We start from the raw sequence: 17,969 nt of genomic DNA, 5'->3' as shown, positions 1-17,969 counted from the left end.
TTAAGAAAAATAGACTAAATTGAGAAAATGTTCAAGTTTTTCCTGCTGTCATTCTAAACAAGAAAGTAAGCATATTTTACTGATATTGTATAGATTTGTCTTCCCAAATTGCCTGGATCACAGTTATGAAATCTATCTCAATGTGGTATAAAAGATTATAGTTTTTTAAAGATTAGAAAAAAAATATATCTCAGCTGTAGTATACAATACTTGAAGAAAACAATGCGCAGAAAGTTTCATGTTAAAATATTCTCTCCTAAAATTAAAGGTAAAGGTGCATTTGCCGAGCAGAATCCACTACACAGATGAATACTTCTGTGAATCTACTATTACTCAAAAAGCCTGCTCAGTTTAGTCTGTGAATTGCCCTGTTTCAGTCAGAAGAATGGAAAGAAACCACAGATTGAGAGCCTTCCATGGTTTCCTGTCTTCCATGATTTGTAATCCAAATAGTGACCAGAATTTTGTTGAAGAAGGTTATTAAATACTGTACTGCCTTCCTGTAGTTAAAAGGAAAATTTAGTAACTCAACCCCCTTCAAATTCAGAAGAGTTTTTTTTCCTTCTCGAATGTCACATTAATGAGGCTACCTTATAAAGAACTTGAGGCAAGACAGGTGATAATTATTTCAGACTTACAAATTTCCTGGTTAGTGTTTCAACTCAAACAGAAAAGAGCAAATGAGTCTCCTGTAGCTACAGACACTGATCTATGGGTTAAATGTTTAGCAGGTTACAAGATGGTGGATAAATTGCCTTCCTTGGCTTCTGCCTTATTTGATAAATTGCTGTTTCAACAACAAGAAATTTTAAGCTAACCACCTGCCTAAGATGTCCCTGTGGGACACTACTCTAACGTGTGTCGTCTTCCCCAAATGTCAGATGAATGGGTGTTTCCTGCCCCTGATGGTGCTCTCCACTCGGCGTCTGGCCACCCGTCTCCGCTTCTGGGTGATGAGTCCTGCGTCTCCTCGCCCCTGTGGCTAGACACCAGCAAGGACAGTGCCCAGGACCCATGGGCAGAGGAGACCCAGACTTCTCCCAAGGACGTCTTCACTTTCTCCTCTAGACCAAGATCTGCGCCTCACGGGAAGACTCAGAACATGTCCCCAGAGGGCTGCCCCTTTATTTTGGATCTAAAAGAAGATAGCAGCATGACAAGGACAGACACCCATTTGGAAGATGATTTTTATGGCGGTGACAGCAGTGAAGAGGTACACTGTTTGATGAGTAAAGTAGTCGTAGAGCAGAGTTCTTCCATTAGCTCTACTGAGCTCTAAAACTGGGTGAAATGAAAAAGGGGAAATCAGCTGCTATTTATAAAACTGCAGCATATTGCTCTGTCAGTAGTTGTTATGGTAACTCCAACTTGCTGCTTTTTCATTATTAACAGCCAATTTCATTGTTAATTATGGAAACAAGGTTGGGGCTTGTTTTCATTTTTACTTTTTTCATTTTACTCTTTGTCTCACAAAATGAAAGAAATATTATACAATTCAGTTATAAGATAGCAAGGCCGGTAAACCATTGGAAACACTGTTTCAGACCTCTGGGGAAATGGTTTTGCAGTTGCTGCGCATTCTGAACTGAGCTTTCGGGCTTCCTTACCCGCTGAGTCTTTTCACCTTAGACCTTAGGACTCGTTATTATCCATATGGTCCCAGAATTCTGAGAGTTGTGCCAATTAAAGTTTGGATAAGGAATCATGAATTAGTACTGGGATTTGCCTTACAGGAGATTTTCTGTTTGAAATTATTTAGAATACAAATTATGTTATAAATTAGTAAATTCATACAAAATTTTTTAAAACTTGTTAAAAATCAAACTGAATGTACTTTGATAATATTTACTTAAAACATTTATGATTACTTTTTCCCCATATGAGATGAATGTATGTGTGAAATTTCTTCAGCTGTATTCATTATGATGACCATTCATATTTGCTGGGAAAAAAATTTTAAAAACAGAATACAGTCAAGTTTAGGTTTAGTAAAAATAGATAAAATATTTTATATGTAAATTATGCAGCTATAAAAATGGTCATATATGTTTACAAAACTTAGCTTAATAACTATAACTGATAAAGGATCTCCTTTGGACAGTGGGATGTAGATTAAGTCCATTGCTCCTATTCTCAAGGCAGTTGAGACTATGGTGGGAATCTTTAGTCAGTAATTACGGGTTTTCCCAACTTTTAATGAGTTTTTTCAGCAAAGTACACAGAGGATCCTTTTTTCATAGTATCCTTACTTCTGCATGTGATGAAACAATTAGCAATGCAAAAGATAAACCTACTGCAAACCCTTATATACTCAATAGTGATGATACTAGCATTTTTAATGTTGCTTTTAGATTCCTTTGTCCCATCTACCCTGAAAAACATTTAATTTGTAAAAATTGTGACATTGACATTTATCTTCAGCCTCCAGTAGTGTCCCTGCCCCAGCCATCAATTCTCCTACAATATAAATTAATCAGATCAGTTAATTCATATCATTTTATTAGTGGGAGAGGCTTATCTTTTTCTCATATGCACACCTTTCCTACGTAACCCAGAAAACTTACTCTGATTGTGGAGATTGCGTACAGGTAGGAAATTACAGTTTTCTGGGAAACTAAGGATTAATGCGGAACTGCACCTTAAATAATACCACATGAGGAACTTAGCTCTTCCACCTATATGAAGGATAATCCTTGAGAAGAAGCAATAGAGCATCATGGGAAAATGAATACCAGCTCTGAATATTTTAATTTGGTATTGCTTTATGTGCTTTCTTTTGCTACTAGCTACTCCTGACATCTTTCAGTGTTGGTTATGCAGACATGTATTCATTACCAGCTACATGAAATAAATTTGTCATGCGCTTCCCAAGTTCTCACTACTCCGATACCATGCCCCTATACCATGCAACATGCCTACCCCTATACCATGACCATCAGCATGGCCAGTAGCATATGGCTGGAGACCATGAAGGAACCATGTTGTAAACACTTGCCTGGGCCACATTTAATTGGAGCTAAGAGTGGCAGCCAAGGAGACAGGCCAAAGCCTTGCCATGTTATCAAGCTTTGGAGTTTGCTTTTAGAAAAACTAGCAGGATACCAACCAAAATACAAAATAAAGCAAACGAAAATGCCAGGTTATATTTAAACAATTTCTAGAATTTGTAATGTTCTTTACCAAATTGGTCGTCTTCTTTTTTCTTTTTTGTTTTTCTTGTGGTTTTGGCCATTTCTATACCTATAGGATAACTTCTATTTATTGATTGTATAAATCATGGGAAATTGGAAACATGTTTCCAATATTTACATGTAGCCTTTAAAGAAAAATCAGTTTAGTTAATTTAAACATTCTTACCACTAGTGAATTATTTTAGAATGTTACATCCTTAGGGTAGTTGTAGTTAAGGAAACCATAATATTATGTTATAAATAATGGTGAGGAAGTGAGTAATATTACATTACCTACTATGCTTGAAGGTTATAACTTGTAATAAAAATACTTTATTTGATGTTAGACTAGTGAGAATTTTTAAAGGGAAATCAGATAAATTCAGTAGCATATGAACTAGGAAAAACAAAATCATGTTTTTATGAAAGAAGAAAAGCACATATTCACTAGCAAAGGTTAGTTTAAAATAAGCTTTCAGTGATTCATTGACCTTGTAACTTAAGTTGCTAATAATTAATTCACATCTGAGATCTTAGTGTGAGAGCTACAAAAGTAGGAATGTTTTGCATATGCTCTCATCTTACCCTTTGCTTAGTATATATTTTATTCCCTAGACTGCTATATATACTAATATGCCTAGTACTCAATTGATTTAGAAGTTGAACTTGGTATTTGAAAAGCACATTACAGAAACATATGTCATGATGAGCTATAAAATCAAAACTACCATATAGAACAAATTATCTTAGGAAAGCTATTTAAACAAAGTGCCTTTTACATGATTCCAACATCTGAAAGAAAGAAAAACTAGCTAGTCATATTGTTTCTGTGTTGTATTTCATGCATTATTCCGAACATGGCTTCTATCCTGGTTTACAACTTAGCTTTTTATTAGTATTTTATTCTTACCCTAATTTGATTTTTACTCTAGAAATACAGTGCTGTCACATTTCCCCATAACTCTGTGTATCATATGTACAAGGCCATGCAGTTTGTCCTATATAATGGTCCAGACTGTAACATCATGGCCCCCAAGATTATTCATATTTGGACATAATACGTGAGGACTGTAACATTCAAATTAGCTAGGAAGAGTCAAGATCTTTTCTCTGACTAGGTGTATGGAAGCCTGCAAAGGACAAATACACAAACAAGAAATTGCAAGGCCCGTTTTGGTGCTTTCTCCCAACTTTCCTGGTGGTATTGCTTTCAATTGGTGGTATTTTTGGCACTCAGCAGTTTAGTTGTTTCATTTTCTGTTATTTTCTGATAGAATATATCTCTGGATTATACTATAAAATCACCTCTACATATTAAACTAATGATTTTGAATTTCTGTCTCACACACATCTGTATGTACACAATAGAGAAGATATTTAGTCCACATGTAGCTGCTTATATTTCTATGTAGCCTTTAAAAACTTCTAAATGACAGTGTATGTATTGGAAAAACTGGAAGGATTCTTTTTTAATATATTGCCTTGATTTTTTATTCATGTGTTTTATGAAATATGACATAACACATTCCCTAGACCTACCAGGAAAATTTAATATTTATTCTCTATGAGTAATCTTTTTAAGCTATTCCCATCTGTGTGTCTTTCTTATTACCTGTTAAAGCTATTCTCTGAAAAATCACAAGTCTCTTGGTGAGGAAAGCTATAAAGCACTTGTCTGCTTGGAATCTACCATTCCACCATTTTTTTGTCTACCTTGCAGATATTAAAAGAGTGCCTTTCACACTGTCATAGAATCCGAAAGAAATTTGGTCATGGATAGGAATTTTTATAAGAAATCTTTAAAGTGTTATCCGTTAAAAGATCATAAAATCTAATTTATTGAAAAAATATTATTCATCTTGAACAATTACAGGAGACTCATGATTCTTCCAGAAAAATTCATACATCTCCCACATAGTTCCTTTCATGAAACTTCTGCGGTGACTTGTCTGTGAAGTGTCACCGGCTACAGATCAAGATGTTCACAAAAATGACTTGGCCACCCCGTTTACTATCAGGCAGGATGCAAGCGGGCTGCTTCCTAAGAACTGCCACATCCTCCTTTCCTTCTATTTATTTATAAACTAGTAAAATGCATAATCATATATCTTTGTTACCAGAGAGGCCTGTATTACTTTCACAGTTTCCTGTAATATTCAAGAAAGAAAAGGAGGGCCAGGGATTTAGCTCAGTGACACTGTGCCTGCCTTGCTCGATCCCTGGTACCAAAAAAAGAAAAAAGAAAGAAAGAAAAGTACTTCTTGGGGATAGTTGTTGTGAAGGTATTTAAGATATACTTGAACAGTCAGTCTTATTATCATCAAAGAATAAATTAGTTTTCATTCTCTTATGACTATCTCTAGCTACATTTATACAAATAACTGTGCTTTTTGATTACCAATGTAAACACAGTTATACTACCTCTACCATTTGCTAGTGCTGTCATCCAACTAAACATTGCTGTCAATTCACATATTTAAATCATTGCACAAAAGTAAAAACTTTTGGCTCTATCTCAATCCCAAATTCAAAACTGCCATCACAAGTGTATTTGGAATATTGCACATGTGTTTTTTCTATGGAACTTCTAAGAATGTTATAGAAGACTTTTCATGGTGGACTTAATTGAAATATAGATAAGATCATCTACTCTAACACAGGCTAAAATAGCATTCTATCTTATCAACATTAAAGTTGTGAAACAAAAAGCCTAGTCCCATCTGTTCCAAGTAGGTGGCCCTCAAGAGTCATTAAAATTATCTTTTCCGAATTACAACTTAGCAAGAGCAATCCGTTCTGTGCATCCGGAAATTATTGTCCAATGCCTCTCTGCATGTCCTTTTAAGAAATGTAGTTCAACAGAGAAAGTGCAGGCTCCTTGGGGAAATCATTCTCATCTTCAGCGTACATATGCTGTGCTACAGTTAATCAGGCAGACTCCATTGATGTTCCTGGCACTGAGGCCTGATTGAATATTTAACAAACAAATGTTTCTGCACCCAGAAGATAAACAGTTCAAGAGATTTGGGACTTTTAAAAAAATATATTAAGTTAAATCAAAAGCACGTTGTATTTATTCTTCTGAGAAACAAATGAACAGATGATTGGAATATGAAAATCTCATGACACCTTCTTTGCTACTCTGACAAATTATATATTCAACTATTGTGCAGGATTTCAGTAGCTAAATGATAAATTAAGAGAAAAAAGTAGTTATTCTTAAATCAGATTATAGTCATAACTTCTCATGCATGTAACAAATGTATATAGGTACTATAGGGAGAAATTAATCCAAAAACATGTTAATCCCAAATGAGTTACATATGTGAAATCAACAAGCAACATCCGTGCCTTATAAAAGAGACAAAAGCATTGCTAAAGAAAAGAATACACGCTGGACACAGTGGCACATACCTGTAAGCCCAGCACACTGGAAGGCTTGGGCAGGAGAGTCACCAACTCAGATCCAGCCTGGCAACTAAGCAAGACCCTGTCTCAAAATGAAAAGTAAAAGGGGTTGGGATGTAGCTCGGTGCTAAGTCCCTTGGTTCAAACCCTAGCACCACAAACAAAGAAAAGGATAGGATTTTGCCAGTGTCCCACTCATGTAACTGTCATACAATTTTCTATCCTCCATTTATTTCCTCTCTAAATGAGAAAGTAACTCAACCCGAATCAAAATGTTCATTAGATTTAGTGTCATATGTATCATACTGCCTTTGTCAAACGTCCCAATTTCTGTATCGGGGCTAAAGCAGTGTTAGTGATCCCCGGGCCAAGGTATACAAGTCTTCTCTGCCTGTCCGGATTCCCAGTTATCTTTCCCTTCTGTATATTTAAAGTAGCATGGAAACATATTATCAGGGATCTGTGCTCACCAAGGTAGACAACTAAATCCATTCTCTTTTTCAACTAATCTCCAAACTAAGATATAACTTAAGGAAAAATGTGAAATGAAGGCCCATATACATACTCATGAATATTTCCATTATATAATCATGCTCGTGCCAACCAAAGAGAAACGTTTTACACCTTAGTAAACTACTAGAAGGAAGAAAAGGTTATGTTCTGATGCCCACGTAGGAAAAATAGACTCACTAAATGAATCGATTTTTACAGGGTTTCTAAATGATGTAGAAAGCACAATTTTCTATATAGTCCTTTAAATTTCCATAATAGTATATCTGAACCCTTTAAATGACATTTCCTAGCTTCTACCTTAGGATAGTATTACATTTGTCAGTATCTTCTCCCTGCCATTGGATTTTTTCAATTAAATTTATGTTTGAGCGATACATGAAAGCATAAAAATAGTACATATTACTAGGTTATGCATATATATATATATATACTGGTTAATGTTGTTTTTTATTTTTATTAGTACATGTGTGCAGTACATAATGTTCACATTCCTTTTGTGGAGTTAGTGCATGCACACAACACATCTTCATTCTTTTTTCATCCCTTTTCCTTCCCTTCCCTCACCCTTACCTGTAGCTCTTGATCCCCTCTCCATTTGAGAATTATCCATCTCCCTACTTCCTATTATGGTATCTACCTTTTGTTTGCTCTTTATTTATACTTTGGGTTTCTCATATATGAGAAATCATGCAATGTTTAAGTTTGTGTTATCTGATTTATTTCACTTAACATTATGGCTTCAAGGTGCATCCATTTTCCTACATGTGACTCAAGTTTATCTTTCTTTATGGCATAGTAGTGCTCTGTTGTGTGTAAATACTACATTTTCTGTATCTGTTCATTTGTTATTGGACATGTATAGGCTGCTTCCAAGATTTAGCTATTATGAATTGTGCTGCTGTAAACATGAGTATGCATGCATTACAGTAATATGATGTCTTTAACATTTTCAGGCCATCTGTACTTCTGTGAAGTGTCTGTTCATTTTACTTGCCTATTTTAAGATTGCTTCTTTTATTTTATTTTGGGGTGATCTAATATTTTGAATTCTTTATATATTCTAAATTTAGTCATCTGAGGAATGGCTAGTACAATTGTTTTTCCATTTTATAGGTTGTATTTTCACTCTGTTGGTTGTTTCTTTTGCTGTGAAGAGCTTTTTAATTTGATATGATCCCCATTGTTTATTCTTGGTACTATTTACTGTGCAACCGGGGTTCTGTTCCAAAAGTTCTTTCCTGTACCTATGCTTTAAGAAGTAATGATAATTAACCTCCAACCAGGTTGTTTCTGCTTTAACATTTAGTTCTTTGATCCATTTTGATTTTAGTTTACTGCATGGTGAGAGGTGTGGGTCTAAATTTAACCTTATGGAAAAGGGATAGCCAGTTTTCCCAACACAGTTTTATTAAAGAGGCTATCTTTCCTCCACTATAGGTTTTTGGCCCATTTGTCAAAGATCAAATAACTGAATGTGCTTAGAGTTGTTTCTGCGTCCTGTATTCTGTCCACTGATCCCCAGTCTGTTCTTGTGCCCATGCCACGCTGTTTTCATAACTGTAGCTTTGCAATATAGCTTTAAGTCCAAGGTTGTGCTGCCTCCCACTTTGCTCTTGCACAGGATTGCTTTTGCTATTTTGTGTCTCTCTGCATTCCATATGAATTTTAAGATTGTTTTCTCTCATTTTTGTGAGTAATGCTGTTGATATTTTAATTGTGATTGCATTAAATCTGTAGATCAGTTTTTGAAGTATGGCTATTTTCACTATATTGGTTCTGCTTATTCAGGAACAGGGAATATCTTTCCAATTTCTGATGTCCTCTTCAATATCCTTTTTCAGAGTATTGTAGTTTTCATTGTAGAAGTCTTTTACTTCCTTGGCTAGATTAGTTCTTAAGTATTTAATTTTTCCTGATTCTGTTGTGAATGGTATTGTTTTCCTAATTTCTTTTTGGTGAGTTCCTTATTGGTGTATAGGAACACTATTGATTTTTGAATGTTGTATGTTTTCTGTGTTTCTGCTACACTGCTGAATTTGGTTATTAATTCTAAGAGTCATTGGATGGAATTTTGGGATCTTCTATATAAAGGATTGTGTCATCTACAAATAATGATCATTTGACTTCTTGTTTTCTTCTACATTTCCCTTTTACTTGTTTCTCTTGCCTCACTGATCTGGCTGATATTTCAAGTACTGGATTGTACAGGAGTGGTGATAGTGGACATCCTTGTCTTGTTCCTGGTTTTAGAGGAGAAGCTTTCAGTTTTTCCCCCATAATATGATGTTGGCAGCAGGTTTGTCATAGATAGCTTTGATCAGATTGAGATAAGGTCCTTCTATACCTGTTTTCTTTGAGGTTTTTTTTAATCATGAATAGATGTTAGATTTTGTCAAATGCCTTTTCAGCATCTATTGAGCTGTTCATGTGATTTTTGTCTTTGTTTCTGTTTGTGCGATGTATTACATTTGTTGATTTACACATGTTGAACCATCCTTGCATCCCTTGGTTGTGACATACGATCTTTTCATGATTTGTTGCATTCTACTTGCTGGTACTTTGTTGAGGATTTTTGCATCTATGTTCATTAAAAAGATTGACCAGTGATTCTTTTTTGGTTGGTTCCTTGCCTGTTTTTGGAATCAAGGTAAAGATAGCTTCCAGGAATGACTTTGGGAGTTCTCCTTCTCTTTCTGTTTCATTAAAGAGTTTGAAAATACAGTATTTGTGTAAGATCTTCCCGAATTTTTTGTAGAAGTCAGCAGTGAATCCATCAGGACCTGGGCTTGTCTTAGTTGGCAGATTATTATTGCTTCAGTTTCATTGCTTCTTATTAGGTTATTCAGTGTTTTTATATCTTCTTGGTTCAGTTTTGTAATTCATTAATATCTAAGAATCTATCCATTTTTTTCTGAATTCTCCAATTTTTGGAATACAGGTTTTGAAAGTAGTTGCTAATAATCTACCAGATTTCACTGGTATGCATTATGATTTCACTTTTTCATTTTTAATTACATTGATTTGAGTCCTTTCTTTCTTTCTTTCTTTGTAAAATTCGCTAAGGCTTTGTTGTTTTGTTTGTTCTTTCAAAGAACTGACCCTTGGCTTCATTAATTCTTTGTATTATTTTTTTCTTGATTTCATTGATTTCCGATTTGACCTTTATAATTTCCTTCCTTGTACTAGGTTTGGACTTGAATTGTTCTTGTTTTTCTAGGACTCTGAGATCTATCATAAGGTTATGTATTTGGGCTCTCTCTGTTTTTGTGACGTGGGCAGTTGCAACTATAAAATTTCCTTTTAGGATTTCTTTCATAGTGTCCCAGAAGTTCTGGTATGTTGTGCTGGCATTATCTTTTGAGTCTAGGAACTGCCTCATTTCTTCTTTGATTTAATTTCCATGTGTTTGTATAATATCTATGGTTTCTTTGCCAATCAATTTCTTATTTCATTGCACTGTGACCTGATAATATACATGGGATACTTTTGATTCTTTTCCAATTACTTAAGCATGCTTTATTGGCTACCAGTACATAGTGTTTGGTCTATTTTGGAGAAAGTTCCATGTGCTGCTGGGAATAATGTGTATTCTGTTGTTGAGTGGAACACTCTGTAGTCTATTAAGTCCATATACTGATTTGAATGCTCATATCAGTCAGGCTTTTCCATCACCAGTCATTTCCTTAACACAGAAACCTCCACATTTCTAATAAGAGCACAACCGTCTCCTGATTGGCCTGCCTTTCTGTCATATCCATCCTGACACTCCATGGGCAGTATCCACAAACTCATATGCATGCCTTCTATTTTTGGGTCACTGTGGCATACTCCTGATTCAAATCACATAATTTCTGGCCACCTTCAAGATAGATGTCCCCAGATGGCAAAGATTATGCCCTGGTCTACCATAATATTCCCAGCATCTGTGGTACCTAGGACAAAACATGGCTCATGATGGGGAATAAAGGAAGAGAGGCAGAGCAGTGATAGATCCTTCCTCATTAAAAGCGCTAATAACTTTATCCCTGGTCCCATGCTAAAACTAGAACAGGCTGTCTCGTCTGTACACATATTTCATTTGTTCTAAAAGGGGATTTTTTTTGCTTTATGTTGAATATGTATAATGCCCAGATATTTAAGAAGAAACTAAATATTCCAATCAGTTATCCACATATTTTGTTTTAAAATACCAGACTTTGGTAATAACTAGATGTTTGGCTGTGTGTATCTATAAATGGAAAGATGGGAGAATTCTTACTGACACTGAATGTTAACATATACATTGTCAGACACCAAAAATGCTTTTAAAATGCACTTTGTGCTTATTGTTTTTTCTCTGTTCTAAGTTTATCTTTTAACACTCATATATTACATATATAAATAAATATATTACATATTTAAATTAAGGAGTCAAATAGGAAAACTATCATAAGGACATATAATGATCAGAGTTATTCCTTTAAAGATATAAATACATATATATATTGAAAGTTTATTTTATTAAAGTATTTTATGGCATAAAACACCACCATATTTCTCTATTCCAGTTTTTATTTTTCACACCCATTGATTTTATGTATATAATTCCTCTTTTCCCAGATAATAATAACTTAAACTCTGCTTTCTGCGCAAGCGCAAGGACCCGAGTTCAATCCCCTGCACCCCCCCGCAAAAAAAAAAACAACTCTGCTTTTCTCTGTGCAACCACAGAACTATAGACTTGTAAAATTCTTTTAGTTTTCATTTTTGCTTCACAGGCAAGTATATTTAAGAGGACATTTATATATTATAAAAGAATATACATTCTATAATCAAAATTTCTTATAATAAAAATACTTTCTAAAACACTTTATTAGCTAGTACTCTTAAACAATAAAACTGACTGACAGTAAGGCAAAATGCTTTCTAGACCCCCTTGTATTTGGAAAACCATTTCCTCACTTAAGTAAGCTAAACCTCTCAAGTTACAGTTCTTTCTTTTCTCATACAGTTAGCTTAGGAGAAGTCAAAGTATGTAATTCTTCGATGTTTTAAGTAACTTCCTGTCTTTAGGTATTCTTCAAAATTAATATGAGTGACTATTTCTTAAACATACTCTTGTTACTCAGGGGTGAAAAATATATATGTTTTATCTAGACCAGGTACCCCATAGCAAGGCATTTTAGCAAATGATATATACCTATTTGCACTGCTACATTAGTTGCTCATATTTTTCTTTGTAGATTAATATATAGATATAACTTTATATAGATAATTATATCTATATAATTTTAATCTGTTCACAAACTCAATTCTCACCACAATTCTGGTCACAAACTGAACTGACCAAGAACAACTCAAATTTCCCCATGAGGTCAACACTGAACCTAACCATTGAATTTGATTTAGTTCTCAACCAACTCGGTTTGCAACCAGAATCGTAGAGTCAAGTTCGTGAACTGAGGAACCACTGTCCTTATTTATAGAATAAGGACTTCCAGAACTGCTTCAGAAAGTGACAAGAATATTGAGATAAGTGTGTTCAAAGTGAGGGGGAGTATTTTGACAGGAATTTACAGCAATGTGTCCTTTCCTATAATAATTTTTTATTTGAACATATTGATCACCCTAGTAAAATACAGAATCCATCTAGGTACCCATCAACATATGAATGGGTTACAAAGATATCACACACACATACACAGCGGAATATTATTAAGCCATAAAGAATGGAAAATCCTGTCATTTGCAACAAAATGGATGAAATTAGAGAGCATCATGTTAAGCATAATAGGCCAGACACAGAAAGATGAGTATCACATGTTCTTTCTCATATGCAGAAACTAAAAAAGAAAAATTATCACAATAAATAAATGTTGCAGGGGGTCCCTCCACAAAAGCAAGAGCACCTGAAAGCCAGAATGTCTTGGCAAAGCAAATAGATAGAAATAAATTTCAGGGCCGGGGATTTAGCTCAGTGGTGCTGCTGCCTGCCTCGCAAGCGCAAGGTCCTGAGTTCAATCCCTGGTACCAAAAAAATAGACAGAAATTTCACATGATGTAGTAGGGCTTTCTAGAGTAACAGAACCAATAGAACGTTTGTAGGTAATTAGAGGTGATTTATTACATTGGCTCACATGAGCAGAGGCTGGGTCATCCACAGTGGTCATCTCCAAGGAAGAGAGCCAGGGAAACCAGCTCAAGAAGCTGGAAGCCCCAGAACCAGAGGGACCATACTGTAGCCCCAAACCAAGGCTGAAGGCCTGGTCCTCCCTAGAGAATCACTTGTGTGAGTTCAACTTCAGAGGCTTAAGAATCCGGAGTGTAGCATCCACAGCCGATGCCCACCGCAAAATCATACCCTCTGAAGATGAGTCACTTGAGCATGAATGTAAGCTTCCCCATTCTGCTTCTTCTGCCTTCTAGCCCTACAGCCTGTTGGCCATCGCTGGCCACAGTCACAGGGCTTTCTGCCTTAGTTCACTGACTCCATCCAACCATCTCTAGAAACACCCTCAAAGACATCCCAGAAGTGTGCTTTACCAGATTTCTGGGCAGCTCTCTTAACTAGTCAAGTTGACAGCCAGTATTTACCGTCACAAATGAGTTTATTGACTGACTACACCATGCCTTTCTCCCCTGCAGTGAAGAGTAGATCCTCTCAGAAAATTCCAGATTCCCTGTCAAAGCAAAGGATCTGACAGTAGATCAGTAGTGCCAACTTCAATAAACCTCCACGAAAGAAATCTTGGGAATGGCGATGCTGAGTGGCTTCACTGTGGCTTATGTATGTGAGCAGCATCCCTGGTCGGTTCTATTCTGTTGCACTTGGCACACATTTTCAGCAAGATCTATTTTTCATCATTTGGGTGATCAGTAATATATTTTCTTTCATATTCAAATGTGTTTTAGCTCAGTAACAGCAGCTGTTAAAAGAGTATATTGCACATCCCAAGGATAATGGAATACCTCATGTTTTTAATGAGAAAGATAATTATGTCGTTTTATCATAATAGTTATTTTTATTTCCTAGTTACTTCCTATAATTTCAGTTATCACTGCCTGCAAATTATAAATGAAGACCTTATTTTTGAGCCAAAAGCTTGCCAGTAAAATTGACAGATTTTCAATAACAATCTACATTAGGAGCCATAAAAACATCATTATTCTATTCACTTTCTGGTCTCTCTGCAGCGGTTCCACAAATAATAAATGATCTGAGTGAAGGTTAACAGTAAAGCAGTGCCATCAAATAAATCCCTAGGCAGTTTGGGGGCTGCATCGGGCCCATCAGATTGATTTTTTCCCTTTCTGTGTTAGTACTTTTCTTCCTTCATTTCCCCATCAGCTGCACTTAGAAACTAGAGAACAAATGAGGTTATGCAGAACAAATGACATTTATAGTCCATTTTTAAACATTAAAGATTTTGTTTATGTGTCATGCCCCAAGTATTCTATATGTGTTACAGTGTAAACTTTTGATTCAATTATGTTCTAGCAATTTATAATAGACTGTTACCTATCAGGGGTAATAGACATACATACATATACATCATTATCATCAACAAAATAGTAGCTAATATTTCCACATTACACGTGTCACTGTGCCAAGCCGTTTTTCCATGAAGTAGTTTATTCAGTCCTCATGAAGACCTTAAGAGATAGGATCTCTGACCATTCTCATTTCTCAAATGAAGAAACTGAGGTTTAGAAGGTTATGCAGTTTGTTCAGAGGCAACACAGCTTAGCTGAGGAGGCACAGCTTGAACCCTGACTGTCTAACCTAGAGCCATTTTACAACATGGTAGGCTATATAAACATGTGGTCGGTCTGATGAGAGCAATAGCCTGTCCTTAAGATATATCCAATGATAAAACTGAAATGTGCCTTCCTTTTTTATATCACATGCATGTGTGTGTTTGTATGTCTGTATATGTGTGCTTATTTATTCGTGATAGTAAATCACTTAACCAGTGAAAATGGATTTGTTTTTTAGGTTAGTTAGAATGAAAGTTACCAGTTACTATTTGCCTGTTTTTCCTTTTAGAAAATACTTTAAAACAAAAAACATGTTCTTATTCTCGCATTGCTTTGGTTGTGGTAATGGGTTGGAATGTAGCTAGCAAACCAGCCTTCTAGGTTATTCTACAGTGCTGTGTCACTTGGCACAGAGAGAATTTGGCATGTGTAAATGTTGAGCAGATGTTAGCTTTCTCTTGTTTTGTTGTTAATGATATGCATGTATAGTATAGGTCTGTTACCTGTGCTAGGTAACATTCTACTCTAAATTGCTTAGAACATTACTGAACCTAATTGACAAAAACCAAAGCCAGTCTTTTTTTTTTTTTTTTTTGGTACTGGGGATCGAACTCGGGACCTTGTGAGGCAGGCAGCGGAACCACTGAGCTAAATCCCCGGCCCCTCCAAAGCCAGTCTTTAAGAAGCATCCTAGTCATTCTTTGCTTCCACATTCTTTTAATCTGTCATTGTGTATATCCAGAAAGTTGTTTATTATCAATTTTTTCATTTTTCTGTGGAAAAAAAACAGAGCATAAAAATAAATTTGGAAACTTCCAGCACAAATGAACTTGAAGTACCTGGCCATTCAGCAAAATACACAGTGTAAAGAATAATTCTTTGTAAAACAGTAAAAAGACCAAAGTTGGGAGGGAGAGCAGCAGACTCGCACCCACCCTTCTCTTCATTTAAGAGGCCTTCGGGCAAAGACAGGTCCCAGAAACCATTTGGATTATTTCAGGAGACATTTTTTAGAGTTGCTCACTGAACAGTACAGAGCACGAGGTCTCTTCTACCTCATGGCAGCACTATGAGAAGTCACCACTCCATTTTACAGCTGAGGAGACTGGCCCCAAGCAATAGCTTCAAAGGGTGAGCAGCGGGAAGTAGCTTGATCTTTGGTGACGGAATAGACACAGAGGCTTTGCTTGCCAGTTTGGCAAAACTCAGAGTAATACAATTTTGCCTCTGACCCACCAGATCCCTACAATCTATTGCTCACATTTGCAAAGAAGACCATTTTAGTTTTAATAGGATATAAAATTATTGAAGGCCTCAGGCTGTCTTGCCTCGTGTCAAAAGGAAATTACAACAGAACTGGAATGTTCCTCCAGAGGATAGTATCCTTTAAAAAAGAAGTCCAGCCAGGTACAGTGGTGCACACCTGTAATCCAGCATTCTGGGATATTGAGGCAGGAGGATCTCACATTCCAGCCCAATGTAGGCAGTGTAGTGAGACTCTGTCTCAAAATTTAAAAATAGAAAAAAAGGGCTGGGAATATAGCTCAGTATGTAGGCCCTGGGTTTAATCCCCAGTACAAAAAAATAGTTTATGCGTACAATGAAAAGGTTCTAATAATCACTATTCTCCCACTTGTTATTTGCAACTAAGAATCTGTGAAAATGAGTTCCCTCAAAGAATATCATTTACTAACTCCACAAAGGGATTTTCTCCCAGATTCCATCACCCCATAGGGATGATTTTTAAAACTATCTAATTGAGATTGTTTTCACACAACATAGAATTCATCCTTCTTAAGTGTACAGTTCAATAGCTTTAAGTATTTTCACAGAATTGTGCAATCATCACTACTAATTGTCAGTCATTTTCATCACTGAATGAGAAACTCAGTATCTAGGAGTCAGGGCCGGGGATTTAGCTCAGTGGTTTCGCCGCCTGCTGCGCAAGCGCAAGGACCCGAGTTTGATCCCCAGTGGTACCAAAAAAAAAAATATCCAGGAGTCAATGCTAACTACTCCTTCCCCCCAAACTCCTGACCACCACTACTAACCTATTTTTGTTCTGTTGCTCTGCCTATTCTGGACATTTCTTATAGATGGAATTGTATAATATGTAGCCTTATGTGTCTGACATCTTTCACTTAGCATAATGATTTCAAGGTCTGTGCATATTGTAGCACCTGGTTCCTTTTTATGCCTAAACCCATTCCCTGGGTGTGCCATATTTCTTTACTTGTTTATGGACATTTGGATTGCTTCTGCTTCTTAACTGTTATGAATCATGATGCTATGAACATCCATGGGCAACTTTCCACATGAACATACCTTTTCAGTACTCTTGGATATATACCCAAGAGTCAAATCACTCAGTAATATGGAACTCTGCATTTAAGTTTTGAGGAACTGCCTGAACTGTTTACAAAGTGGCTGCACCATTTTACATTCCCACCACTGATGTATATGTGTAAGGGGTCCAGTTTCTCAGTCTCCTAGTCAGTACTTCTTGTCTCCCTTTCGTATTTGAGCCATCCTGGAGGTAGGAAGTGGTCCCTCACTGTTACTTTGATTTGCATCTCTCTAATACCTAATGATGTTGTGCTTAGTAGCTATCTGTGTATCTCTTTTGGAGGCATGTCTAAGAGCTTTTTTTTAATTTGTCTTTTTTTGTCCAATCTTAAGAGTTCTTAATATAGCTTGCATAAAAGCTCCTTATCAAATACATGATTTACAAATATTTTCTTCCACTCTGTAGTTTGTCTTTTTATTTCTTTATGGTGCCCTTTGAAGCATAAAAATTTTTAATTTCAGTGAAGTCTAATTTATCAATTCTCCTTCTGTTGCTGTGCATTTAGCATTACATCTTAAAAACCATTCCCTAATACAACACCAAAAGACTTAAACTCCTATGTTTTCTTCTAAAAATGATAGTTCCAACTCTTAAATTTAGTTCTGTGATCCATGTTGAGTTAATTTTTTGTGTGAGGTAAGTATCTATCTGCATTTTTTAAATGTGGATAACCAATTGTACCAACACCACTTGTTTTGAAAAAACTGTTCTTTCTCCATTGAATTTATGATGCACGTAAGAGTTGTCATCTCCCCTGTGATCTCCCCTGTTCTCTCCCACTGATCTGTATGTCC

At 36.0% G+C, this 17,969-nt stretch overlaps 1 protein-coding gene across 14 annotated transcripts in view; it reads left to right on the top strand.

Moving 5' to 3' along the window:
- Cfap20dc (CFAP20 domain containing) overlaps positions 1-17,969 on the top strand; it is a 241,213-nt gene that overhangs the window by 139,905 nt on the left and 83,339 nt on the right. For all 14 annotated transcript variants that reach the window (XM_021244038.2, XM_004864448.3, XM_087182493.1 and 11 more), the window contains one exon: positions 882-1,213. In XM_021244038.2, coding sequence (XP_021099697.1) covers positions 882-1,213 — 332 coding nt within the window. The remainder of the gene's footprint in view (positions 1-881; positions 1,214-17,969) is intronic.

Source organism: Heterocephalus glaber, unplaced genomic scaffold, assembly GCF_053883595.1.
Source record: "Heterocephalus glaber isolate CG9 unplaced genomic scaffold, H.glaber_assembly_v1.0 deba00001472, whole genome shotgun sequence".
Classification (NCBI taxonomy): domain Eukaryota; kingdom Metazoa; phylum Chordata; class Mammalia; order Rodentia; family Bathyergidae; genus Heterocephalus; species Heterocephalus glaber.
Note: the sequence above shows the minus strand (reverse complement) of the source record. Positions and strands in the feature narration are given on the sequence as shown.